This window comes from Callospermophilus lateralis, chromosome 3 (genome assembly GCF_048772815.1).
Source record: "Callospermophilus lateralis isolate mCalLat2 chromosome 3, mCalLat2.hap1, whole genome shotgun sequence".
Lineage (NCBI taxonomy): Eukaryota > Metazoa > Chordata > Mammalia > Rodentia > Sciuridae > Callospermophilus > Callospermophilus lateralis.
The window spans coordinates 66,960,840-66,987,471 of record NC_135307.1 but is presented as its reverse complement, the minus strand read 5'-3'; the positions used below and the strand labels follow the sequence as shown (position 1 = coordinate 66,987,471).

At 45.4% G+C, this 26,632-nt stretch overlaps 2 protein-coding genes across 8 annotated transcripts in view; one reads left to right on the top strand and one right to left on the bottom strand.

Moving 5' to 3' along the window:
* Syne2 (spectrin repeat containing nuclear envelope protein 2) overlaps nucleotides 1-17,223 on the top strand; it is a 336,103-nt gene extending 318,880 nt beyond the window's left edge. For 4 of the 5 annotated variants that reach the window (XM_077109148.1, XM_077109147.1, XM_077109145.1 and 1 more), the window contains 16 exons: nucleotides 45-232; nucleotides 723-873; nucleotides 1,416-1,598; nucleotides 3,471-3,608; nucleotides 4,460-4,654; nucleotides 5,394-5,676; nucleotides 6,230-6,298; nucleotides 7,183-7,322; nucleotides 9,495-9,609; nucleotides 10,705-10,907; nucleotides 12,077-12,277; nucleotides 13,159-13,287; nucleotides 14,091-14,282; nucleotides 15,096-15,182; nucleotides 15,789-15,838; nucleotides 16,104-17,223. In XM_077109148.1, the coding sequence (XP_076965263.1) occupies nucleotides 45-232; nucleotides 723-873; nucleotides 1,416-1,598; nucleotides 3,471-3,608; nucleotides 4,460-4,654; nucleotides 5,394-5,676; nucleotides 6,230-6,298; nucleotides 7,183-7,322; nucleotides 9,495-9,609; nucleotides 10,705-10,907; nucleotides 12,077-12,277; nucleotides 13,159-13,287; nucleotides 14,091-14,282; nucleotides 15,096-15,182; nucleotides 15,789-15,838; nucleotides 16,104-16,317 (2,538 nt within the window). In that variant the 3' untranslated portion in view covers nucleotides 16,318-17,223. The remainder of the gene's footprint in view (nucleotides 1-44; nucleotides 233-722; nucleotides 874-1,415; nucleotides 1,599-3,470; nucleotides 3,609-4,459; nucleotides 4,655-5,393; nucleotides 5,677-6,229; nucleotides 6,299-7,182; nucleotides 7,323-9,494; nucleotides 9,610-10,704; nucleotides 10,908-12,076; nucleotides 12,278-13,158; nucleotides 13,288-14,090; nucleotides 14,283-15,095; nucleotides 15,183-15,788; nucleotides 15,839-16,103) is intronic. The other variant, XM_076850387.2, reaches the window with a different exon arrangement.
* A 7,325-nt stretch (nucleotides 17,224-24,548) lies between these two features.
* Esr2 (estrogen receptor 2) overlaps nucleotides 24,549-26,632 on the bottom strand; it is a 44,380-nt gene continuing 42,296 nt past the window's right edge. For all 3 annotated transcript variants that reach the window (XM_076848331.2, XM_076848332.2, XM_076848333.2), the window contains 2 exons: nucleotides 26,155-26,335; nucleotides 24,549-24,735 (listed from right to left, as the gene is read on the bottom strand). In XM_076848331.2, the coding sequence (XP_076704446.2) occupies nucleotides 24,549-24,735; nucleotides 26,155-26,335 (368 nt within the window). The remainder of the gene's footprint in view (nucleotides 24,736-26,154; nucleotides 26,336-26,632) is intronic.

Here is a 26,632-nt window from a genome sequence, read left to right as displayed (position 1 = left end):
ATTGCCACTGTCTCAAGGGCTCTCGTACCCTGTTGCAACCCTAGGATCTGCAGCGAGATATCGAACAGCACAGCGCAGGGGTGGAGTCCGTGTTCAACATTTGTGATGTCCTGTTGCATGACTCTGACGCCTGTGCCAACGAGACCGAGTGCGACTCCATCCAGCAGACCACCAGAAGCCTGGACAGACGCTGGAGGAACATTTGTGCCATGTCAATGGAGCGGCGCATGAAGTAAGGACCCTGCTGGCCCTGAACATCGAGCTGTGGCCTACAGAACCCTGTGCACCCCCTGCCTTCAGTCATAGTAATCGCTCTATTCACGTCACTTAGAAATGTGCCAGGTATTGGCAGAGAGGACCCAGTAGGGTGACCAGTGTTTATCAAGGACTTATTGGAAAAAAACATAATGTGGTGCCATCTTCCCCCAGCTCTTTTGTGGCTGCTGCTTACTATGTTTACTGGGCCATGAAGCACTGCTGAGCTTGTCTCCTGTTTTTCAGCCCTGTGAGGCAGGAGCTCTGAGATGCTCGACCCTTCCAGAAGGAAGGTGCACAGACCAGGAGGCAGCATCCTCAGATATTACCCAGGAAGCGTGGCAGGGTCTCTCCCTAACTGCATGAGCATAAGGCAGCTGGGAATGGGCCCAGTCAGGAGGCACCAACAAGTCCAAAAGGCACAGGGTGGAAATGGGCCACTGGCTAAGCCACTTTCCTCCCATCAGAATCGAAGAGACATGGCGCCTGTGGCAGAAGTTTTTAGATGATTATTCCCGCTTCGAGGATTGGCTCAAGTCTGCCGAGAGGACAGCAGCCTGCCCCAATTCCTCTGAGGTGTTGTACACAAATGCCAAAGAAGAGCTGAAGAGGTTTGAGGTAAACGCCTTCCCCATCCTTTCTCCTGCTAATGACCGAGACAGCAGCCACTCAGAAGCTACTAAATGGCTTCCCAGGGCCTACTTCCCCCACCTCTGGAGGGGAAAGCACAATCCTCAGCCTGCCACCAGCTGCTAAGACAGTTTTGCAAGGTGTTACCCACGTATGCCAATAGCTATGTGCTGGCCTTGGGAGCCTGTGCTTTAGCATCAAAGACCTGGGGATAGCCAGGCTCAGTGGTACACCTAAATCCCCAGCAACTTGGGCCGGGTGAGGTGGGAGGATGGAAAATCTGAGGCCAGCCTGAGCAACTTAGCAAGACCCTATCTCAAAATTAAAATTTAAAAGGGCTGGGGATGTAACTCAGTGGTAGAGCACCCCTGGATTCCATCTCTAGTACCAAAAACAACAACTACTGGTCAAGTCACCCTCTGTTACCTGTGCTGACTGGGGACTGGCCACACAGAGCAAGCCATTGGGGTCGGGGAGGGGCATGTCCCAGCCCTCTGCCTCCTTGACACTGACCCCTCCATGGGCTGCAGGCCTTCCAGAGGCAGATCCACGAGCGGCTCACTCAGCTGGAGCTCATCAACAAGCAGTACCGGCGGCTGGCGCGGGAGAACCGCACCGACACGGCCAGCAAACTGAAGCAGATGGTCCACGAGGGCAACCAGCGCTGGGACAACCTCCAGAAGCGGGTGACAGCCATCCTGCGGAGACTCAGGGTAACCTTGCCTGCAGCACGGGGGTTATTTGTAGATTTTCAGGGAGAAGCGATATGGGACAGGCAGTGGCAGGGAGATTTCACTGCAGGACTAACCTGTCTTAGTGTTCTCTCTGCACCAAGGAGCCCTCAGCTGCCAGCGTTCATTTTTAAAGAGGGATTTGTGTTGGGGCTTCTTAACACCTGTTGATGTGATCTGTGTTACCAAAACACAACTCTCTACAACTTACAGTGTGCACATGAGCACAGGGACTTCCCACAGAGCACAGGCCCTGCTTCCTGGGTCAGTGGAGGCAACACACAGAGAGCCCTGCTTTGCCTGTGTGTTGTTATGTGCCCCCAGGAATATGCATAAACCCCATCATGCATGTGCCCCTCCATTGCAGAGGTAGGGGGCAGCCATTATTCTCCTTTACAGCTCAGTGACTAACCTCAGAGGTTGGGGGCTGGTGTTTCAATAATACAGTGGGGACCCCCTTCCCCCAACAAAGACTAAACTCTTTGGATGCTCAAGTCCCTCATGAAAAATGGTGTGATATTTGCAAATAATCTATGCACATCCTCTCCTCCTATTTAAATTGTCTATGCACATCCTCTCCTCCTATTTAAATATTTAAATTGTCTCTGGATTATTAATTGTCCCTAATATAAGTAAATACTTATTACACTATGTTGCTCAAGAAAAGTCTTGTCTTGTCCTGATGTTCAATGCAGACAAATTTTCTTCAAATACTTTCTGTCACAGTTGGTCGAATCCTTCAGTGTAGAACTTGAGGATACAGAGAGCCAACTGTATGTACTCACCCTGGATTTCTGTAGTTCATAAGGTAAACCTTTTTGAGTCCAGGTTTAAGCTAAAGGAGTATAGTCAGGAGCTATCCAATGTGATATTAACCACTATTCTGTTCTCAAGGCAGAATGCTTTTGAAACCCTTTTAGAAAGATAAGAATATTTTGTTTTGTTTTGTTTCGTTGTTTCTGGTTTGGTTTGGGTTTTAACCCTCTGAGAGGGATATTGGCTAGCATTTCAAGTAATCTAGACAATTTCATTGGGTTTTTTTGTTGTTTGTTTGTTTGTTTGTTTGTTTTTGCCCCTGAGCATCCCCAGCCTTTTTTTTTTTTTTTTTTTTTTTTTGGCAACAGGTCCTCACTGAGTTGCTTAGGGCCTTGCTAAATTGCTGAGGCTAGCTTTGAATTTGTGATCCTCCTGCCTCAGCTTCCTGAGTTTCTGGGATTACAGGCGTGTGCCACCACAGCCGGCTCATTGTGTTAATTTCTTGATTGGACTATTACTAGTCTAAATGGTCATCTGGCTCTGAATGCCACATTTCTCTGGGAATCGGCTGCCCATCTGAGAGCCTCCTAAACTGGAGGTGAGGCATCTCCTCTGGGTCTCCAACATGCTCAGAATTACATAAAGGCAAGTGGGGCAGTCAGTCAGCCAGGTTCAGCCCTGCAATCTGCACTTTTCTATCTTGAAGCTGCTGCTAAATCTGCCATGCCTGGCCTCTCAAGGGATTCCTCAGTGGACAGGGGAAAATCCCTGACTTAAAGAATTACAGAATTTCAAGTTAATTTTAATATCTGTGCCTTTCTTTCTTTCAAGTGTTTGAAAAGACCTCTGAGATCATAATCAACATTCCCACACCTCCCTCATTTGCTAGGGTAGAAACCAAGGCTCAGAGGTTGGGGGCTTGTTTGGTTCACAGCCAGGACCAGACCCAGGCTGCAGTGTACAGCGCTTTCAGGCTTCCTGGGCACCCCGATACAAGTCTTCCCGAGCACTCGGGCACCCTTTCCTTTGAGCCAAAGGTGATGAATACCTGAACTTTTTCCCAAGGTCAGTACAGATCTGATTTCTTCCCCTTTGCAGCATTTCACCAACCAGAGGGAGGACTTCGAGGGCACCAGGGAGAGCATTCTGGTGTGGCTCACAGAGATGGACCTGCAGCTAACCAATGTGGAGCACTTCTCCGAGAGCGATGCTGATGACAAAATGCGCCAGCTGAATGTAAGGGCTGCTTCCTCGGCTCCTCTTCAAAGATGGCAGCTTTGAGGAGGAGCCCTGGCCAAGTACAGATTTCATCTGATGCTCTAAGAGCAAATTCCAGAATTCTTTGAGCAGCTAGGTTGCATCTTACCTGTGCATTACTGGGTTCTCATGAGCAAGGACACTAATCCTTGTAGTTGAGAAGTCATTGGAATGAGGCCCCCTCCCCCTTTTTGATGGCCACTTATAAATCATCCAAGGGGAGAATTTGCTTTAGGTTCCAAATAGAAACATCATACAATGCTGTTTTTCTAGCACTCGAATTGGGTATAATGAAAGGGAAATCTATCATTGGTGGTGCCAAGAACAGATTTAACCAATATCTATATTAGATTTATCTCACGGTTGTTCTCTCCTTAGCTAGACTTTAGAAGAAAATGAGAATTGAAAATTTTTCTCCCCTAATGGCACCCATAAACATTATTATTTCATCTGAGGCAGACAGATGCCCATTGGTTGCTTATTATGGGAAATGTTCTTGCGTTCACCCAGTATCAACCAGAGGAGTTCCTCCCTCACATCCAAGGATGATTAACGTCCATCTGTGTCAAACCCTTAGAATTTATTATTTAGAAAAAATTGGTGCCCAGAAGGAGGAGGAAAAATATATATATACAGCCTTTTTAAACTATTAAATCATCATTGTCACTTGGTTAAAAATTGATGAAGCTGGAGTCCTGGGTACAAGACAAAATGAAAATAGGAACAAAACCAAAATGACACGCCTTTTCCTAAGGCCCTGTTTGAACATAGCACTGGACGCCCCGGGGACAATTTTCTTTCTTTTGAAGTCTTTCTCATCCTCTAAATAGGGCTTCCAACAGGAAATTACGTTAAATACCAACAAGATCGACCAGCTCATCGTGTTTGGGGAGCAGCTGATTCAGAAGAGCGAGCCCCTAGATGCCGTGCTGATTGAGGACGAGCTGGAGGAGCTGCACCGGTACTGCCAGGAGGTGTTCGGCAGGGTCTCTCGCTTCCACCGGCGCCTGACCTCCCACACTCCGGTAAGGGCAAGGCCGCCTGCCCAGGGCTCCACCAACCGCTTAAAGAATTGGGATGTCAGTTTTGTAGAGGTTCAACCGATTGATTTTATGGTTAAAAATCACTGAGGCTAGGCTGAAATTTTTCATTTCTGCTTTTATTAGATAGAGCTATGATTACTTCCAAGTCCCCACTACCCAGTGGAGAGGATGGTACTTCTAAAACTTCCTGCTCCTCTGACCTGTTTTCAATGTATTCCTCAGTACAGGGCTCCTCTGGCACATGACGGTACCCCGAGAATTCATTGAAAACTGTTATGGTTTTTTTATTACAAATTTGGGAATGTGTTTCTCAATGTGTGAAAGCTTTTAATATCTGTGCCTTTCTGGTGTTTTGTTGGCAGATTTGAAGTTGTTTTTGTTTTTTGTTTTTAAAACTTTCTGATTCTTGGAGGAATTTGCTACTAACATGAAAGTTTGCCCGGCCTTTCCCCTACCTTCCAGATAAAGTTATTTAAGTTTGATTATATACCTCAGCTTTCCGTCTTGGAAACAGCTGGAATTTTTGCAGACTATAGATTCTAGCCCATTCTAGATTGGCTAAACTCAAATAACCATAAGCAGAGCCTGGGGGTACAGTTCTTTTTGAATCAGCCTTAGAAATGCTAGTGGTGGCTGCTAGCCAGGCAGACTTCCAGGGCTCCTTCTAGGTGAATTGCCCTTGAACTGGTTAATTCTAAAAGCTGGATACTCCCCCCTTTAGGGTTTAGAAGATGAAAAGGAAGCTTCTGAGACCGAAACAGACATGGAAGACCCCAGAGAAATCCAGACCGACTCTTGGCATAAAAGGGGAGAGAGCGAGGAACCCTCGTCTCCCCAGTCCCTGTGCCATCTTGTGCCCCCTGCTCTGAGCCACGAGCGGTCTGGCTGTGAGACCCCTGTCAGTGTGGACTCCATCCCTCTGGAGTGGGATCACACAGGTGACGTGGGGGGCTCCTCCTCTCACGAAGAAGATGAGGAAGGTCCATACTACAGTGCGCTCTCAGGTAATGGCAGATCCCCAGAGTCCTAGAAATTGACCCATTTGGCTGTGTTCCTAGCACCCTAGTGACACGGGCAGCTCTTGATTTCTAGCTTGTGGCCAACCCAGATGGACTTCTATAGCTTCCTGGGTTCTGTCCTGTCCACCTTTTGACTTACCTGAGAACTGGCTCATTCCTATGAGCCAGTGAAAGGGTGAAAAAGCAAGAAATTGACATACAGACATTAAAGCCGCGCACAGATGGCTCTCGCTGTTGGGGAGACTCCTCAGCTAACTTTCCAGTGGAGTTTCTCGGAGCCTCAGTAGACTGAGCATCTCTGTTCTTTCTACAGAACTTCCCTTCCCTCCACCACTGCAGCAGGCAATCAGAGGTCAGCTGGGGGAGAAAAGAAAAAAAAAAAAAAAAAAAACTCCTGGTTTCAAAACTTTTCTAATAAAAAAGATAGAGTAGTTAGTTTCCTCCTTTCAGCTGACAATGTTTCAAAACTGTTAACTTACTACTTGGGCATTAATCTGCAGGCATGTCCAGTGAGGAAAATGACATTATTCTTTTTCAGATGTAGAAATCCCTGAAAATCCTGAGGCCTATCTTAAAATGACCACAAAAACTTTGAAAGCATCTTCTGGTAGGCCCCTGCCCGTGCACGTCTCCACATGGCAGAGTCCCGTGACGCATATTGCATCCTAACCCTTGCTCCCATGTCCCGTCTGCCCTGTGCCTTCTGTGGACACCATGCGCCTTGGTCCTCGTGTCATGGTGTATTTACACTGCCTTACTCACCCATAGCTGCGTGCTCCCTGCCCTCACCAGAGCGTCTCCATGCCGGCCCTCCTCCCCGCAGGGCTATACAGGAGGAATTTTCTCATGATGCCTTTTTTCATTTCCTCCATCTAACTGAAGTCCTTTGGCATGGACCAAGCTGTTCTTCATGGTGGCTTGGTTTGGAACTATTTCCTTGCTTCTGACCATTTCCAGGGACTGGGCTGGGTGGGTGGGGGTGAGGGTACCCCTACCTCTGCTGCAGGAGAAAAAACAACCTCCTTTCTTCCACTTGCAGCTCTAACCTTTATCTTTCACTCTGTGGTGGGGGAGAGCCACGAGCAGCAGCCGTTGGGGTCTCCAGTCCATCATCAAGGTCACCCCTTCCCCTCAATTCCAAGAGGCCTTCTGTCTTCTTGGCCCCCAGACCCAACCTGGCCACCCAGTTTCCCCTCCCCACTTAAGAAACCAGCTCCATTCAAAATGCCACTCATCCCACAGCCACTCATGCTCCTTGTGCTCTGCTGTGATCCCATCTAGTGCAGCACGACGCCGCTCAGCTGCATGACTCATCTCATCCCCTCCTGAGACATACTGACGTTTTGCAAACATGCATGCTTTGCAAGGAGAGCTGAGGAACTCATCTTGACACTATAACCTGATGCCATATTCCCCATGACCTGCTTTGTGTCACTAAAGAGGAATCCTTTGTTTGCAAGATAGACCATCACTTGCAACTTTTTGTTTCAGGTAAATCCATTTCTGATGGCCACTCGTGGCATGTTCCTGACAGCCCTTCCCGTCCCAAGCATCACTACAAGCAAATGGAAGGTGACAGGAATATACCACCCATCCCCTCGGGTTCCAGCACCCCTTACAAATCAGCCTATGTAAGTCTTGACTCTCCTGGTATGAGTAAGAGTATAAATTTGTATGCGTAAGAGTTAAAATTTAAGAGAGAGAGATTTTTGGTGCAAATTACATGTGCTCACTCCCTAGGCACATCTTGAATTGGTTTTCTCATGGGACAGTTGCTCTACTGAGGGACTGGGGATAAAGCTCAGTGGTAGAACACTTGCCTAGCATGGCCCCAAGGTCCCCAAGTCTGGGTGATTCCTAGCACCACCAAAAAAAATCTCTGCCAAACTGTCCATCCATGCTCCATTAGGACCCCGGCAAACAGACCAGAGAGGTTTCTGGCCAAAACTATCTTTGTGTACGTTGACATAATATAGTAGTAATTGTTTCTGTTTTGTCAGTTTTCCATGTAAAAATTAAAGAGACAAGTTACTGGGCCTTCCTGAACTGCTCCTGAGCTCCCAAACCTTTGTTATGTTTATCTTTTTTATTGTTTTTTTAATTGGTGCATTATAATGATACATAATAATGGGACCTATTGTGATATATTCATACCTGCACAACACATAAATTGATCTGTTTCATTCCCTGATATCCCTGCTTTCCTTCCCTTTCTCCCTCCCCAGGACCCTTTCCCCTGTTAAACTGACCTCTTGACCACATCCTAAGCAAAACACCGTGACTTCATGTTTAGACTTGATGGCAGGCCATGGTGGATGGTGGCTTGGGTTCCCAGCCCTGCCAGTTCATGATTGCAGAACCTGAGGCATTTTGTCTTGCCTCTGTGAGCTTGACTCACCCAAGGATAACCCTGCCTTGCATAATTGTTGCTAAGATTGATGTGTGTAAAGGTAAAAGAAGGCCCGCAGGAGTGGAGGTCATTATTACTGCTGCCATATTGGGGGAGGGGGGTAGTCATAGCCATCTGTCCCTTCTCAGTTACATGAGTTCTTAGCATGCTCTGGCTGAGCAAGTGGGGGGCAGCTTAGAGTTTACTATGGGCCACAGAACATTCTTAGTACAGAGGATTAGCGACAAGAGAATTAAAATTAAAGCTTTTATCTTAATACCATCTTTTAGAGAAACCAACAGCAATGTAAGCATCAGGAGATTTAGTCAGAGTGCCCTCTGTCTAGGAGTGACTATGGCTACACACTTGGAGATGGATCACCATCACATATTCAAATCCCAGTCATTTGACAATGGGTTGACATATATAGTTCAGAAATACTTCCTTTTGCTTGGCAAGCAGCTCTCACTTAATCTGCCCTTCTGGTGTGAGATAAGATGCGGGGAAGAGACCCAGCGCCTGACCTGTGCTTCACATACCCTGGGCCCATGTGGTTTGCTTCTCCCAGCCATGACACTTCTCGTGTCCTTCATCTGGCCGGTTTCAAAAACTCAAACCTTCTTGTTGTGTCTGAAGCAGGCATGTCCCCATAAATTTGAAGGATTTTTTAAATTTGTTCATTCCACACAAGTAGGCCACATGGACTCAATCCAAAGAAAGGAAGGATAGTTTTCCTAAAAGAAACACTTTTATTTTTGCAAAGGCTTGAGTAATACAGTCCATTCAGCTCTGTGATAATAGAAGAGCCAGTGTGTGCCATGAAGGTCACACACCCTAAGAGGTGGTTTGTCCAGCCACCTCAGTAGGGAGATGGGAGGAACAGTGAAAATGCTGTGGAAACATGAACGTGCCAACACGGTGGCATTCTAGTAAGCACAGAGATTGTTTTTAGATTTCTTCCCATGGTTCTCCTGGGGACCTTAAAGCATGCAAATTTAATTTTATTCCCATTGCTGCCATCTTGCCCTTTCCTGGGCTGCTGCAGAGGCTTTTTAATTATTATTATATATATTTTTTAATTGTAGATGGGCACAATTTTATTTTATTTATTTATTATCATTTTTTTTTTTTAATGGTGCTGAGGATCAAACCCAGTGCCTCACACATGCTAGGTGAGCGCTCTACCTCTGAGCCCCAGCCTCAGCCCCTGTTGCGGAGGCTTTGTTTCTCCCCTCAGCTCTGCTTGCTTATAAATGCTAACCACATATGAAGCCACCTCCATATTACTAGTGAGTGGCCCTTAGAAGCAAAGGGCCCCGTACCCTTATTTCTTGCCTATTAGTCTGAACCCAGTCATTCTTCAGAAAACTTTTTAACTTTTATAGATGGTAACTTAAAAATTGACTCATTCTAGGGAAAGCTGCTATTACATCCAGGCACTGATGGTGGCAAAGAAAGTCCAAGAGTCCTGAATGGCAGCCCTCAGCAGGAAGACGAGCAGCTGGCCACCCTAACAGGACAGCCATCAGGTACTGCTATGCCAGCGGCTATCAGAGAGGCTGTGTATGGTATTTGGGCTTAGCTTAGCATTTGAAACATCATCTAACAGAATATTAAGAATTAATCTGGGTACTGTAGTGAATACCTATAATCCCAAGAGCTCCAGAGGCTGAGGCAGGAGTATCACAAGTTGGAGGCTAGTCTGGACAACTTAGCAAGACACTGTCTCAAAATAAAAATTAAAAGGGTTGGAGATATAGCTCAGGGGTAAAGCATGCATGGGTTCCATCCCCAGCACCCCCACCCCCCAAAATTAGGAATTGACCAACATATGATTCACCAAAACTATTAAACTTACTCTACAACAGCCAATATTATTTTCAGATTAAACGACTTGTATTTATGAGTCCCTAAACTATTCATCTTAATTTGGAAACCGTTCTTTAAACATTGACAAAATATGCCTCCTATGATGAAGTTTTTAATGACTTCATATATATATATATAAATTAACTGTGAAGACTCAGGAGGCTGAGACAGGAGGATTTGAATTCAAAGCCAACCTCAGCAACTTGGTGAGGCACTTAGTGTTTTATTTAGAGACAGGGTATTTAGACACCCTGTCTCTAAATTTTAAAAGGCGGTGGAGGGGGGCAGTGCTTGGGGATTTGACTCAGTGGTTAAGCACCCCTGAGTTCAATCCCCAGTACCAAAAAAATAAATAAATAATAAAGGTGATAAAGTGTTCTGAAATGTTCCTCATTAGACCAGTCCAGTAACTGTCAAAGTTTTTGCTCAGCTAAATCTAAAGTGAAGCTGATAGCTCTGTGTGATTGTGGGTGGACCAAAGGAGGAACCAGAGAACTGAGATGCTGAGCTGGCGACCAGAGCACACATCCGTCCCATGCTGGGTTTCCTCCCCAAGTCCCCACCTCTTTCCAGCCTTTGGGAGTGTGGCACAGGGAAATGAGCTGTGCCATATTCTGGAAGAGAGAACAACTCTACCCAGATCCTTCTGCAAGGGGTGTCCCCACATATCTTTTACCACGCTGACCCCTAGTAGCTTCAGCTAGAGAAGTCTGTTTGCATTATTGCTTTTTAAAAAATTGGTGGCTTTGTTTCAGGTGCCTTTGACAGATGGGAACTGATTCAAGCACAAGAGCTTCACAGTAAACTCAGAATGAAACAAAACATGCAGCAGCTGAACTCTAATATCAGCGCCATCACTGCTTGGCTGGGAAAAACTGAAGCAGAGCTTGAAACTTTAAAGATGGCAGAGCCTCCCTCCAACATCCAGGAAATGGAACCCAGAGTAAAGAGATTGCAGGTGAGCTGGAGGCCTGGAGGGAGAGGAGCTGAGAACGGGCACATGAATGCACTGCTGGGCTGGGTAGGTGGCAGCTCACAGATGAAGCATGGTAGAGGTCAGCCTGTTTCACGTCACTTCTGTAACTGACAAGGTCGCAGGGTTCTATTTTTACATGGAACAGTATCTACAAATGATTGAAACCCAGAGCAGCACTGGAGAGATATAGCTCAGATTCCCCAGGGATGGACAGATCTGATTTCCCAGGCACCTCTAGACTTTTCTGTTGTTGTCGTTTTTATTATGGGGGATTGACTCCAGGGGCACTTAACCATTAGGCTGTGTCCCTAGGCCTTTTTCTTTTTTGAGACTGGGTCTCACTAAGTTGCTAAGGCTGGCCTCAAACTTGTAACCCTCCTGCCACAGACTTCGGATTACAGGCAGATACCACTGTACCCAGCTACCTCAAGACTGTGGAGGTGCTGGTGGCCACTGTCCAGCACCTTTAAGTCTGAACTATATGTATAGTTCCAGGTTGGTATATCCTGTGGCCTGATCTGGTCACCCTACTATACTGTTGTGATTTGTCACCCCATAATCAGCCTGGGTCCCACCTGGACCAGCCTAGGGAGCAGAGTAGAGGCAGTTCAAGCCCTGTACTTTGGAGGTGTTCCGAACACAAACCTGAGCTCTAGAGGCCCTGGGCAATGGGTCCTGGGGTATTCAAGCACTCTTCCTATTTGTACTTTTATTTTACTTTGTGCGTTTGTGTATCAGGGATTTCCATTCATCTTAGAAAAAAACATTTCTGGGATATCTGGAGGTAGAAAAGTGACATATACTTTATCCAAAAGACTTTGAATCTGGGTCCAGAAATTTTATTAAGTCAATCACAAGGGCTGTGGCAGTCAGCGGGGTCACTTCATGTCTCCAGCATGAAGTTAATCCAGCGAGGCCACCAGCAAGGAGACCAGCCTCTGCTGTCGGGCCGTGCGGGCTAGCGTGCCAGGTTCCCTGGCCTTATAAGGCAGCTCCCTCACCTGATGCTTCCCAGCCAGTCACAGGCGAGGTCACTTGTGTTTCAGTAGCCACAGCCCGGAGAAGTGTGTGGAAGGCCTGCTCCCTTCTGAGGTTCAAAGGAGCCCCTCCTTTTCCAGAGCACTTAGCCCACTCATTTCCCTCTGTGGCAGGAGATATTAAAAGCTTTTGACAACTACAAGGCATTAATGGTCTCTGTCAATGTGAGCGGCAAGGAATCTCTGCCAACTGAGAGCACCGAAGCCACAGAGCTCCAGAGTAGACTCCGCCAGCTGGGCCTGCGCTGGGAAGCGGTCCAGGGCGCAGTGGACAGCTGGAGAGGGGACCTGCGGCAGTCGCTCATGCAGTGCCAGGTATGCTGACTCAGCCCAAGGCCCTGTCTCCGGCAGCGGCCAGGCCCATGTGGTGGGAGCAGCAGATATTTTTACTGTCATCAGACTGCTTTGGCACAGATGTGGCTTGTACTAGGAAATGTGTGCTTTACTGTATGTTTCCAAAGAGTTATGCACCCCAGTGTGCGTGCATGTGTGCACACACACACACTCACACACTCCTCTTCTTGAGTCTCCTGGCCTCACCCACCCGCTGTGACCTGTAAGGGTCACAGCAAACATTTTTGTAGGTTAGGAATGCCACCCCAACACTGCCCCATCTCTGTCCTTCTGCCAGAGTGATTGGCAGACCTGGTCATGGAACACAGGAACAGTTAATCCAGGTGTAAACTTCATAGCTTTGGACTTTAAGCAAAGTCACTGACTCTCCCAGTCTTGGTTTTCTCATCTGAAAAATGGGCATCGTTTTAGTACCTGTCTCCCAGGTCCTTTTTGGAACTCAGTGAGGTGGTGTGTGTCATCTTAGCCCTGTGCCTGACATATAAGTGCTCAGCATTTATTAACACTGCATTGCTGTTTAGCTCTGACCCCATTTTAGGGAACAGAGCCCACCACAGCCTGGGCCAGCTCCCTTAGCCATGGAGCCCAGTGAACTTGTTGAAGAATGCACATGGTCTCTTCGTTGAGGATGACCTGAAGCCCCTCCTTTCTGCTAGCACTTTCCCCCTGCTCTCCCCTTGGCTTGGTTTGAGGCCATGTACTGTAATTGAGATGTGGCCCTTTTATTCACTGGCTTAGAAGAATGGGTGACTGATGGCTGAGAAGCAGCCTGCAGCCTTCTCGGCACTTCCTCTCCCATGGTGCCCAGAAGGCGCAGTGCTTAGATTATGTTGTTTTTTAAGGATTTCCACGAATTAAGTCAAAACCTGCTCCTGTGGCTGGCAAGCGCTGAGAACCGGAGGCAGAAGGCTCATGTCACCACTCCAAAGGCAAACCGCCAGGTCCTCCAGGAGTGCCAGAAAGAACTAATGGTAAGTTCCTTTCTCCAGGGTTCTGCAGATCACTAGCTGCTGGCTGCTCCAACTGGTCAAAGTGCTCCCGTGCACTGACAGTGCCAGAGGCAGCTGTGACTGTGACTGTGCTGTGACTGTGACTGAGCTGTGACTCAGGAGTTCGGCCCTCATGTTCCCTTTGCTGTCCACCAAGCAGCCCTCTGCAATCCTGAAGCACAATGACTTGCAGAGATGAAGAGATAGAGCAAGAAGTCTTTCAGACTCTCAGGGATTGGGGACATGAGTGTTTATAATACCCTGACAAGTGGGCATGGTGTTACAGGCCTGTTATCTCAGCAACTCAGGAAGCTGAGCCAAGAGGATTGCAAGTTTTAGGCCAGCCTGGGCAACTTAGCAAGATACTGTCTAAATATAAGAAGGGCTGGGTAGAGCTTAGTAGTAGAGCCTAGTGCACACTTGCCTAGTGTGCATAAGATCTTGGGTTCAATCCCAGGCACTTCCGAAATAAATAACATCCTGAAAAACATAAGGCCCTGGGGACATAGTTCCAGGATTCCTGTAGGTACCAAAATTTTGGATGCTCAAGTCTTCCTACCCCACCCCACTCATTCCTTTCCTCTGATTTCTCCAGCATCATAATTATCTGCAGAGTGGAAAGGAATAAAAAGCAGGGGCAGGGTGCAACCTGCTTGCTCTCTAAACAGTGCTAGACTGAGGACACAGGCAAAGTAGAAGGCTCAGCATTCATCGGGAACTGAGAAAGCCTCGGGTGGCCACACCTGCGTCTCTTTGGACAACTATTTCACACACTTTTATTTCAGCAACTGAAAAAGGAACTAGTGGAACGTCAGCCTCAAGTCAACTCCCTACAGGAGCTCTCCACCAGCCTTCTCGTTAAGGGGCATGGAGAAGACTACATTGAAGCTGAAGAGAAGGTCCATGTCATCCAGAAGAAACTCAAACAGTTACGAGAACAAGTATCCCAAGATCTAATGTCCTTACGGGGAAGCCAGGTGAGTCCCCTAGTGGCTTTTTTATGGGTTAAGATGTCACAGTAGAGGCAGACAGAAGGCAGGGTTTGTAGCCTTGCTGTGGTGAGGAGGCCATGAGAGAGCAGGTGGTCTGAGTGGAGTGTGGCCATAAAAGTTGCATAAGCTCCTCACACGTGTTCTGTCATGTGAAAAGGGAGAGAGCACGGTAACTGCCTTAATTGTCATGGCTGGGGTTATGGAAAGCAGCCATCCGTCATCATTTCTGCCTTCAAATCGAACAGACTCAAGGCTTCACTCTCACCTGTATCTCAATAGTGCTGTTTCTTGAGAGTTTCCCTGGACATCTGCCTTAGTGGACGAGGGCCTGGTCTTCCCACATCATCTCACTCACTTCAGAGGTTTCACGTCCTCTTTATTGTCCTGGTCCCTTTGTTCTCACCACTTCTCTAAATTGTTTAACTTCCTTCTCTTTAAACTGGGATATAACTCAGAACCAAAGGAATACCCAGGCTGTGGGCTCCCCAAACCTGGGACAGGTCCCTCCACTCTAGAATGTCTACTTCCTCCTGTACACCCAAGACTTGATGTCTCGATGGCCACAGTGATCTTGGTGAGCCCCTGGTCAGCTGGAATCAGTGAACGTGGCTGGCCTTGCCCTGGTTATGTTCTCTCTTGTCTGAAAAGGTTTCGAGTCAAGGGCAGAGAGCAAGAGAAGGACCCTGCTCAGGAGGAGCTGTAGGCTCGGGGAGGGAGCAGGGCCTAGAAGACTGTGTGAAGCATGGTTCTGTGCTCTTGTGACTATTCTGAACTGAACTGTTGGGGTGTGGCTTTCAGAACTCAGACCCGTCTCTGCTCAACTTTGATGAGGTAGACTCTGGGGACCAGCCTTCTGCAGCAGCCATGGCAGCTCCCCAAGCGAAGGTGAGAGCCCCTGCCTTCTGTCAGAACCACAGTCGTAATTTTTTTTTAATTTTTAATTTTATTTATTTATTTGTATGGGGTACTGAGAATCGAACCCAGTGCCTCACGCATGCTAGGCAAGCGCTTTACCACTGAGCCATAGTCCCAGCCCCATACACACGTGATTTTTAAAAGTCACTGAGATGACAGAAACTTGGAACTCCAAGACTCCTTTAAGACAGTTCCTGACAGCACAGATCTGCTTTAACTCTGATCAAAAGAAATGCTTCCTCCAAAGATTTTTTTTTTTAATATTAAAATATACTTTTTAAAAGGACCTGACTCAAAGACTGTCCTCCTACTCAGTTACACTAGTTTGGGATCATAGTACATTGTAAAATACGAGGGCCCTTGTTAAAGGGGTTTCCTGATTTCTCCCTCAAATCAGATCAACATGATAGTTTAACAAACCCAATTATTTCTTACTCAGTATTGTTGAATCTCAGGTGTCTTAGTCTAGTCTCAAGTGTGGCAGGAAGACGAGCTATAGAAGTGTATCACTTAAGGAAGGGCCATTTTGATAGGACCAAACTGTCTTCAACTTACTCTTTGGTTTCTTTTTCCCAGCAGGTCAGAGCAGAGGGAACTACAGAAGATGAGAATGAGACAGACAGCAGGTAATGACCTCACAGTCACAGGAGTGACTTCCCAGGGTTCACAGTCACTGTGCCAGCTCTGCCAGTGCCACTATGCAGGTCCTTGTAGAAATCTGGTTTTCTTTCTCCTGGAAACTTCTGGGGGTTTCTCTTCCAAAACAGGACCCCTGCTATTGGCTGCCTTTTGCTCTCTCACCCTGGATTTTCTTGCTTACATAGCAGAGGGTCAGGGGAGCAGGTAAGTGTGTCCTCTGGAACCTCCTGATCAGTTCTCCTCTGTTGGCAGGATGTCTGGCCCCGGCAGCTCACAGCCACGGCGCTCCTTCCTCTCCAGGGTGATCAGGGCAGCGCTGCCCCTGCAGCTGCTCCTGCTGCTGTTGCTGCTCCTGGCCTGTCTCCTGCCCTCCTCCGAAGAGGACTACAGCTGCACCCAGGCCAACAACTTCGCCCGCTCTTTCTACCCCATGCTGCGGTACACCAATGGGCCTCCCCCAACCTAGAGGGCTCAGCCAATCCCAGCACCATACCACCAGTCTCTTTGCTATGGGTGCCCAGCTTGTGGTCCCAGACCAATGTGTGAGTGACTCTTAGCACTGGGAATGTCCAGGGATCTGCAGTGGACACCCGCCTCTGGGCTTGTCCAGAATGGGCTCTTGGGGTTCCAGGGCAGCTTTCAAATGAAGTCCTTCCTTGGGGACAGGGAACTATTGCAGTAATTGCCCACGGCATTTGGGCAAAGTTAGTTGATTGGTTGAGGGAACTCTGGAAAGGGCAGTTTTCCTAAGAGTCTCGCACTTTGTAAATTCTGATTTATTTGTAAAACAGCATTATTATAACGTAGCTAACGTGGTCCATGAGCAGTGGCGTTCATCACAGAATATATATTAGAGAAACAAGCAGATCCCACCTTAGAAATGGTTCCAAAATTCATATGCACCTAGCTGATTGACTGAAACAATCATATTTTAAATGTTTAGAATCAGTTTTCTTCCAATCAGCTAGTGATCTTGAGCTACCAGTTATAAACCAAAATGTTCAGCTCAGTACCTAGATCTGCTCTTTTATATTGCTTTAAATTTTTAAAGAAATTTTATTGCATGGATGTGGTTATTTGTGCATATTTTTTAACAATGCTGAACCTATGAATAATGTAAACTTGGATTTTTTTAAAAATCAGATTTTAGCTTGAGCTTTTGACTAATGTACAGTAAACGCCAAACTACAAACTTGATAGGGATGTTTTTGTAAGTTAATTTTATAAAAATTTTCAATGTTTAAAGAGATGCTTCAGGTTTGGTTAAACCATTTTGCCAGGGGGGCGGGGGTTGGTACAGAAACTTGAAGCTGTGGTATGTACAACTCAGATGTTTCTCATTAAAAAAAAAAAAAAAAAAGCCAAACTGTTGTAGTGAATTATATCACAAAGTGGGTCAGTGGCAGTCTTCTATTAAACAAAAATTGTTTTTAAAATATTATAAGGGGCTTTTTATTCTAAGCTAAAAGTTATATTCTACTTATTTAACTTTGTACAAGATTGTTTGAGATCTAAGAAACCCCACCCTGTCTGGAGGAAGGACCCTTGTATATGTGTAAATGACTCAATGAATGATCTCAGGTGCCAATAGGGAGTAGATGAAGAAAGTCCCAAAGGGAAGGTGGACACAAAAGATCAAGACCATATGACCCAGTTTTTGTATTCCCATCTCTTTCTGGAATGAATTGCAGACTCAATATCCCTTATCCAAAATGCTTGTAGCTAGAAATGTTTTAGATTTGAAGCTTTTTTTGCATTGGAATATTTGCATGTGCATAATGGGATATATAGGGGAGGGGGAACCAAGTCTAAAAAAGTATTTTATGTTTTGTATACACCTTATCCACAGAGGCTGATGGTAATTTTATGCTATATCTTAAGTAATTTTGCACATGAAACAAAGTTTCACTGTGCAGAATCCAGTTGTAGCATTATATTAGTGCTCTCAGTGCTCAAAAAGTTTTGGATTTTGGATTTTTGGGTGAAGCATGCTCAACCTGTGACAGGTAATCAAGTATTTAACAAATGTTTCAGGCAAAGCCACCTGCCTTCCATACAATTCCAGCACCACTGTCTGCCTTCTGCCAAAACAAAGAAGGTAAACCCCAGCATTTCTACTGCCTTGAAGTTACCCAGTTCCACACCTGCATCTAGAGTATCTAGAGATAGATGTGAAAATGGGTCATTTTCTGCCTTTGGAGGCTGAGGCAAGAGGATCACAAGTTCAAGGCCAACCTCTGCAACTTAGACCCTGTCTCAAAAAATTAGGGCTGGGAATGAAGCTCAGTGGTAATGTGCCCTGGGTTCAATTCCCAGTACCAAATAATTCACCTTTTTCATAAATTTCTCTGGGATTACATTAATTTAAGTAAAAATATTACAGCTCTTTCCTTAAGGTACTGAGTTGCTTAGAGAGTTCCTGCTCCATTTTAGCCTGAGAGGAAGAACAAAATTCCTATCTCCCTCTCCATCTTCCATTCTGCCCTAAGGGGGAGACCTGAGGCTGGTCAAAGTGCTGGTTGCATTTCAAAGCCTAACTATGCATATCAATTGTGGACACTCCCTCAAGATAAAGACCTTTAAGTCTTGAATTTAGTCACCCCCAACTCTGAAACTGCTGCCTTCCCTCACCTCAAACTCAGTGAATTCCCAAAACACTTCTCTGAGATACTGTTTTATATTGCTGCAAATATATTTGCATCTTTCCTTCCCGACTTGTGGGGGAAATTTTCAAGTGACCATTGACCCAAAGATAATTTCAATATGAATGAATTATTTTCCCCTGCATTTCTGAAGGGTATGATACTAAATGACTCAGAAGGGGTCATTACAGAAAATCTACCCAGATAATTGATGCCCTGCACACCAGGACTTTGACATTTTGTGGGCTTCATTTTACTCATATACACTTACCTGTGGTCAGATCACAAATGATTCAGTGACTAAAGATTAAATGTTTCTTGTTGAAGAAGCTGGAGATGAAGGCAGAGGTGAACTCTTCTGAAATGAGGCATTTGTGTTTATGGATCTCATAAAGGAAGAATGCGCCCATGGTCGTCATCACATTTCCAGAGGGCTCTATAAACTCAGAATTCACAGTAGAATGTAGACACCATTTAGCCCAATTATAAGTTCTTATATGCCCAACAAATACGTCACAAAAATTAGGAAATCACTTTATTTATGTCACATTAAACTTTTTCTCTGCGATGGTTCCATAGACATTGGAAGGACACAGTAAGGAAAAAGCGCTTCTCAGAGGAATGGAAAGCAAGTCTCCAAGTCTGCTTCCACACAACATCACACATTCATTTCTTGAAAAGTCCACATTTGAAAGCCTGTGAACGGGAGTCAACAAATCAAGGGCACAAGGCATCACCCCCCAAAAATGACAAATTAGAGCCAAGCAAAAAACTCTGAGGTACACAGGACCATTAAAGAATATAGTTATAGGACCAATACTCATGACATTCAGACACCATTGGACATCTGCCCTTCCCAGAGAGGAAACCCACCATCAACTGGCTGGTCCTATAAGTGAATTAGGATCCTTGGCATAAAAAAAAAAAAAAAAAATCCTTGACTCATGAACAACAAAAAGGCTGATAGATTTATGTATCACAGAGACCACAAACATGGAGCCAAAATTCCAGTAAGCTCAAGAGCTATGAAGATGCCTGTATTTTCACAATATGGTATTAAGCGCTACAGGAAAGCATTCATGCCTAAGAGATGTGAGACTTCTACATGGGTAAATTTCCAAGGAATATACTCAGCTTTGACACATTTGGGGAAAGCAGTAATGGGTAGATAGTGGTGGTGATGATGGTCCCCTCTGGCCTGTGAGCCCAGGAAGAGGAGAGGAATAATATAGTACATCTTTTTTTTTTTTTTCTTTTCTGCCTGCCATTGCTGCCACTTGTAAGAATTCATGCAGACCCCATCCAAGCTGAGAAGGCAGGATCTGAAGGTACAACACAAGCAACCCTAACTGACTAACCATCTTTTCATCCTACTGAGATTCAGCTCAAGAAGCAGAATCCTGCAGCAATAATGCTAGCTGGACAAGCAGACTGGAATTCCATTCCAGGCTCCATGGTAAGTATGACCTTAAGCAGGTCAGTTGTCCCCTAGGGAATTTCATTTACACATGTATAAATGATGGAACTGGAGCTGGGTGCTGTGGCACATGCTTGTAAACCCAGCAGCTCCGGAGACTGAGACAGGAGGATCACGAGTTCAAAGCCAGCCTCAACTCAGTGAGACCCTGTCTCTAAATAAAATACAAAAGAGGGCCAGGAATGTGGCTCAGTGGTAAAGTGCCCCTGAGTTCAATCCCCAGTACCCACCCACACATACCCCCAAAAAAGAAAAGGTGGAACTAAATTTCTGTGTCAGAGGTTTCTAAGCTGTTAACTGTGTCTACAGGGTTGTAGTAGGCATTAGGAGTATACAGTGTCATCAGTAAGTCACAGTAGCCATGCACATCAGAGTGCTTTTGATAAATGGATTCTGCAATTTAAAATTATTGGGATGGGGCTAGGGCTGGAGATATAGGTGAGTGGTAGAGACCCGATAGATAGATAGATAGATAGATAGATGATAGATTGATTGATTGATTGATAGATAGATAGAAAGAAAATCTCACGTGTGTGTGTGTGTGTGTGTGTGTGTGTCCCACTGAGCAGCATCCCCGGCCCTTTCATAGTTTTTGAACTAGTTGAACTGCTTGATCACTTCCAGCACTGGACTTGGACTGCCTATATTAAGCTCTGTTACTTGCCCTGTGTGGACTGGAACAAGTTCGCTTAGACTCTCTAGTTTCCAGCCAGAAAGTTATGATCATGGTAATCATTATGAAGATTAAATGTAAGTAAGTGCTAAAGGCTTACTTTACATAACCTTTATTGTGTTTTTTGAAAGGGTTTGGGCAGCTTAAAGATATGTACCAATCTTATTTAGAGACAGGGTCTCACTGATTTGCTTTGCACCTTGCTTTTGCTGAGGCTGGCTTTGAACTTGCGATTGTCCCACCTCAGCCTCCCCAGCTGCTGGGATTACAGGCACGCACTACTGTGACTGGCAAAAAATGTACCAATCTTAATAAAAATATTTTGTTTTAAGCCAGGTGTGGCATATACCCATAATCCCAGGGACTTGGGAGGTTAAGACAGGAGGATCATAGGTTTCAGGCCAGCCTCAGCAACTTAGTGAGGCCCTATCTCCAAAATAAAAATGATTGGGCAGGTAGATCAGTGGTAAAGCAACCTTGGGCTTAATCCACAGTAACAAAAAATATGTACGTATGTGTGTATAGAACTAGAAACTGAAGGTTCATCTTGAATTAGAAAAAGTATCAAAATATTCAAGACCCTCAGCAGATGAAAATAGGAACCAACCCCTATTTTCACTTGCTAGAAAATTCTAGAATTGCTTCCATTTAGCTCACATACATATGAATATGTAGTACAGTTTTGCCAGGAGTTGGCAATTGATTTTTTTGTTCTAACTGAATTCTAAAGTAACTGTTTTTACTATGATTAAGATTCTCTAAATTTGTTATTTGGCTGACAACTCTGTCTTTTGTTCTCATGTCAAATTTTCAAGAAAATCTTAGGATTATCTGGGGTTTAATCTTTTCTAGTTGGTCCTGGTATGTGACAGCCCTGAGGATGGAAAAGAGGGAGTCAGAACAGAGGGAACTTCCCTTAGAAAACCCAGTGTGAAAAATCAATGCTCTCCTGAGGTTGTCCACCCTGGTCCTCTTTAGGGACAGTCAGTCACTATCTGAATCTGAGTGAACTCTGGGTGGGAAGGACATTCCATGGTGACCATTAACATTTGCTATATGACCCCATGTTAGCTACTCAAATTAAGCCCAAATCTCACTCATCTCCTGTAAATAAGTTTCTTACATTAAATGATCAGTTACAAATTAAAACAGGAAGGAAATCCTGTGATACCAGTACAAGGCAAAGCTGAGGATCAGGGTTCCAAAATATGTTGAAAGTAGTTAGGTCTTGTATTCATTCAATAATCAAATTCCTATTTACACTTGTCAGGTCCTGTTTTCTCTAATTAATTCCTTTTAAAAACTGAACTTGGAAAACACTGTGATCCCTGCTTAGCTATGGGAGAACTTGAACTGCCCTAGAGGAATGTGGACATAGTCTATTTAAGAAGAGTAGACATCCCCCAAATGAAGGCATTTCAAAGAAAGCACTGTGAATTAGACAAACTACTATTTTTAAAATGGACACAGAGGATTTGACCAGCACATCAAAAGGGCAGCCTGAAGCATTTAAAAAAAAGTCCATCCTTATAGGATATATTTGGATCAGATGGGCAGAGATATTCAAAACACTTCATCTGAAGAGGAAGAGGGGGCCCTAGTATACTCAAAATGAAAAACAAACCCTTTGAGTACCGAGTATGTTTTCTCTATCGTCTGGTTGCCCCAGATCCCAGTCAGAGTGCTGGGGTGAGAAGGTGCTAACCTGTGCAGCCAGCACACCCAGGTGAGACTTGGAAAGATTCACATTCTGGCTAAATCCTTGAGAAACAGGCAGAAGAATTTGTGGGAAATAACTAATGGCCACTGGACAAGAATCACAGGAAACGCCCACTTACCTGGAAACACAGGACTTGGCACAAAGGGCACTTGGCCACCTGAGTCCAATCTGGTACTTTCTTGAGGTGTCAAAACTCCACCTAAGAGGGCCGGGTTGTGGCTCGGTGGTAAAGGGCTTCCCTAGCACATGTGAAGCACTTGGTTCAATCCTCAGCACCACATAAAAATAAAGATTAAAAAAAAACTCAACCTAAAAAATCCACTCTGCTATGTACTAATTAGGCAATGGATTGGAACCCATTCTATTGTTTATTCTTGTTTTTCTTGCCTGATAATCTATAAAATAGAAGAATTCACTGGTAAATAACTGTTCAAGGCTGCCTTCTTTGCCCCCACTGCCAAGCCTTGTGTGTTTACAGTAGGAAACTTTTGGCTGGTCAGAGAGAAAGAAAACTGACCTTCTCTGCTTCCTTATGAAATCAAGCTTGTTTTCTATGCTGAATTTCTCTAAACCTGTCACATTTGGGTTACTAGAATAATTCTAAACTGCCTCAGATTACCAGGCTTGGTGTGTCCAATGTCCAAGTGTATCTAAGACAGCTAAACTCAACTTTTTTAGTAAAGTTGCACCAGGGTCAAAATTAAGAACTAAAGTTTTTCACTAGCAAAAACTAACCTTTGTGACATTAAATTTAATCTTCCTAATGACAGTAAATACAGGATGTGCTAGCCAAAGTAAACTTATTTTCAAAAAGAGAATGTACTTACTGCCATATTCCAAGGAACTTTTGAAAAACATTACTACAAAAATCAACATGACCATTTAACTGCTCATTTCCAAAATAATGACTGTTATACATTTTACACATTGGCTGTGTCCTCCAAAAATTGGTCTGAAAATTTCCATTTTTAAAAAAGTGAGTTAAAATTGTCATTTCAGAAGTGCTTCATCTTCCTTTCCTATTTCATTATTGCCCAGACCACCATATAAATTTTCTGATAAGAAAATATTTTAAGAGAGTTCCCCAGGGGTTAAAAGGATTATTTTTTTTGCTATAAATACTTACCCCTAAATAGTTCTCTTTTTTAAGGAGAGTTTCCAAACCAAGTCTTGTTCGAGTGGTGTCTAGACAGCATGGCCCCAGAGCTAACATGCTAGTGTGTGTGTGTGTAGCATCTTTCCACAGAAAAGCACCCATAACCCATGGTGTGCCGGTGTCCCCCAGGTGGCTGATGTGGCACTTATGGCTGCCACTTCTGCCATGTAAGATGGAAACTGCATTCACAGCACCCTGGGAAAAACTGTGGCTAAAACCCACACCCACAAGAGAATCCCATTCCTGCAGACATGAGGTCTTTCTGTAGCACACATGCTAAGCACACTGGGACAATAGTTTCAAGAAGGGCAGAGAAATTTAAATCTGCCACAATCCTCCATGAAAGTGATCACACACACCAAAAGAATTAGTGGGCTCCATGAATATAAACTGAGGGACAGATGTGTGCAAAGAGAGCAACAAAGTCTGGTAGGAAGATCAAGGCTCACATGCCAGTTTAACCACTGTCCCCTTGGTCTTTGACAGAACCTCAGAACATGACATCAGTCCTCACAGGCCTGTGAGGTAGGTACGTGAAACTAGTTAACTGATTGTCATTGCAGTTTACGATCCTATAATCAAATGGTCCAGAAGAGAGCATCCAAAGGTCAACTCCAAAGGGACTACAGAGTGCACAGTAAGGGTTAGTCCATTTCCTATCAATGTGTCAGGTTCTAATTTGCAACACTTCTAAGTCAGACTTACACCATTCATTCCAAGATCTTTAGGATATTTCCCAAAGAGGTGGAATGGAGATGGAAAGTAAGAAAGGGATCATATTGAGATCCTAGACAGCCATGTAACATGGGACTCTGTATTCAAATGTACCCCCAATACAAGGAAAACTTGATTTTCTCACCCTGACTCCTGAGAAGTGGAAGGTAGGGAAGGACCAAACATGACGGAGGCAGCCATACCCAGATGAGGGGCCACTCTATGGAGATATGGTGAAGGCCAGGCTCCCGATCTGCTTAAGTTCATGCTTCTGACTTTGACCTCATGTGGGCCTGTTCACCTCCAGGCCAGGCATCACTGACACTGTGGGTTCTGGGAGCCCTCTTTGCTCTTTCTGTCCTCTGCTGAGCTACACTCAGACCCCGAGACGGACGACTTGTACCCACGGAGTGTGTGAGCATTCAGCATCTCCAGCAGCAGGTCATACACGGGGACCACATTTTTGCACTTCATGCTGAGCAGATGTTCCATGCCCTTGTTACTATGAGACAAAAAGATACTGAGAGTTTTTTTTCCTTGAGGGTAGGGTTGGGAATGTCAAAATCTTCCCCATTCTCCTGAGCAGAGCAGGTTGGAAACTGCCCCCACCCAGCACTCCCCCAGTCTCCTACTCTATAGCTCAAGCACCCAGCTCTCAGTAATTTATATTCAAGGACAAAAACAAAATTGTCTTGACTTCTGTGTCCCACCACCCACCCAGCACATGGCACAGGGTACAATCAATTATAATTATTCACCGTAGTCATGTTCTATAAAGTCACTGTAAACACCGAGTTAGCAAATACTGAGTCACTGCTCCTCAGGGACATACACAGGTTCCTAAAAACGTCTCATCCCATTTTCATCAGCTGGTCAATCTTGTTCTAGGTGTGTTTATATAAAGATGCCTTATTTAATAGACATTGTCAATTCATTAGTATCAAACTCACAGCCAACAAAAGGCACCCTAACTCATGCCTGAAGCAAACTTACCTATTTTCTCCAAAAGGCACATCACAGCTTTTCTAAGATAGAGAACATTTCTGCACTACATTAGGAAGCTGTTTTTTAAATGAAATTGCCCCTCAAAAATGTAAAAATGTGGCTCTGAAAAGTGTACAGGAGCCAGACCCAATGGCACATGCCTGTAATCCCAGCTACTTGGGAGGCTGAGGCAGGAGGATTAGGAGTTTGAGGACAACCTGGGCAAAATAGATGCTGTTTCAAAAAGCAGAAATAAAGAAGAAACGGGGACAGTGGTCTTTTTTCCTCCCTCGTGCTAAAATCCTTCCCCACAGCCCCTCAAGCGGGCATTATCTTCCACCTTCATCCAGCCCTGGTGCAGGGCTACACTCCTGGGTGACACCATGCACCAGCAGAAGCCATTGCTGCCACCCCCTTCACCAGCACACAATTTTACATGTGGGTCTGGAATGTGCTCCATCCACAACCCTGCCTTCCCAAACTTGTTTGGAAGATCTCATTCTTAATATCTTGATGTCATCAAAAGGAAAGAATAAATTTTAGGGAAAGTTTTGTGCGCTTCCCCAAATCACGGGCCTAACGGATGCCCTAGGAGAGCCAGACTTAGCCTCTTCAGGAAAATGACTCAGGTGGTGGTTCATTGCAGGGGAGGAACTGCCCCTTTTAGGACTCCATGAACAAGCTCTAAACCCTAGCAACCACAAAACAGGCCACCACATGATGCCATGAAAATCCGGAAGGTGCCCTGTGACATTCACTCAATACTACGTGTCAATCTGTGGTGACACGTGAGTGAACACCCCCCACTCCCTTTCACGGGTTTTCTTTTAAAGGTGACACGCCTACACTATCCACCTTAAACTCGCAAACACTTCCCAAAGCTCTGAGCGTGTACACTGCGCATGCGCTCAGTGGAGCAGCCCCTGCAGGCCGGTACCTGATGTGCCTGACGTGAGACAGGAGCATCAGGAGATTAGCCAGGCGAACGGACTGCTGCTGGGAAGAGATGCCGCTCTTGGCGATCACCCAGACCAGAGCGTCAGTCACAGCATTCAGCAGGTGAGTCAGCTTCTGGCTGCTCTCCGCCTCCTGGCTCGCTGCGGCCAAAGGGTACATACCTGGATGAGACAATGAGAGCCCCAAGTCATTGCTCTGTGAAAAACCAAAGTCACGAGCTCGCCATGAAGCGTGCCCACGTTGTCGGGGAAGGAAGCCCACCTAGGTCTGAGCTGTTCTGGCTTGGGCATCTGAGGCGAGATCTCAAGAACCTCCCAGGGGTTCTTCCCTGAAAGCCAGCCCCATCCCTGAGCTGCAAGGGAAGCCCAGCTGAATGCAGGGCAGATAAATGACCCCTTGAACAATCTGTCACGCCAGAACAGTGGCCTTGCTCAAGCAGTAGGTGTATCTATTCTCCC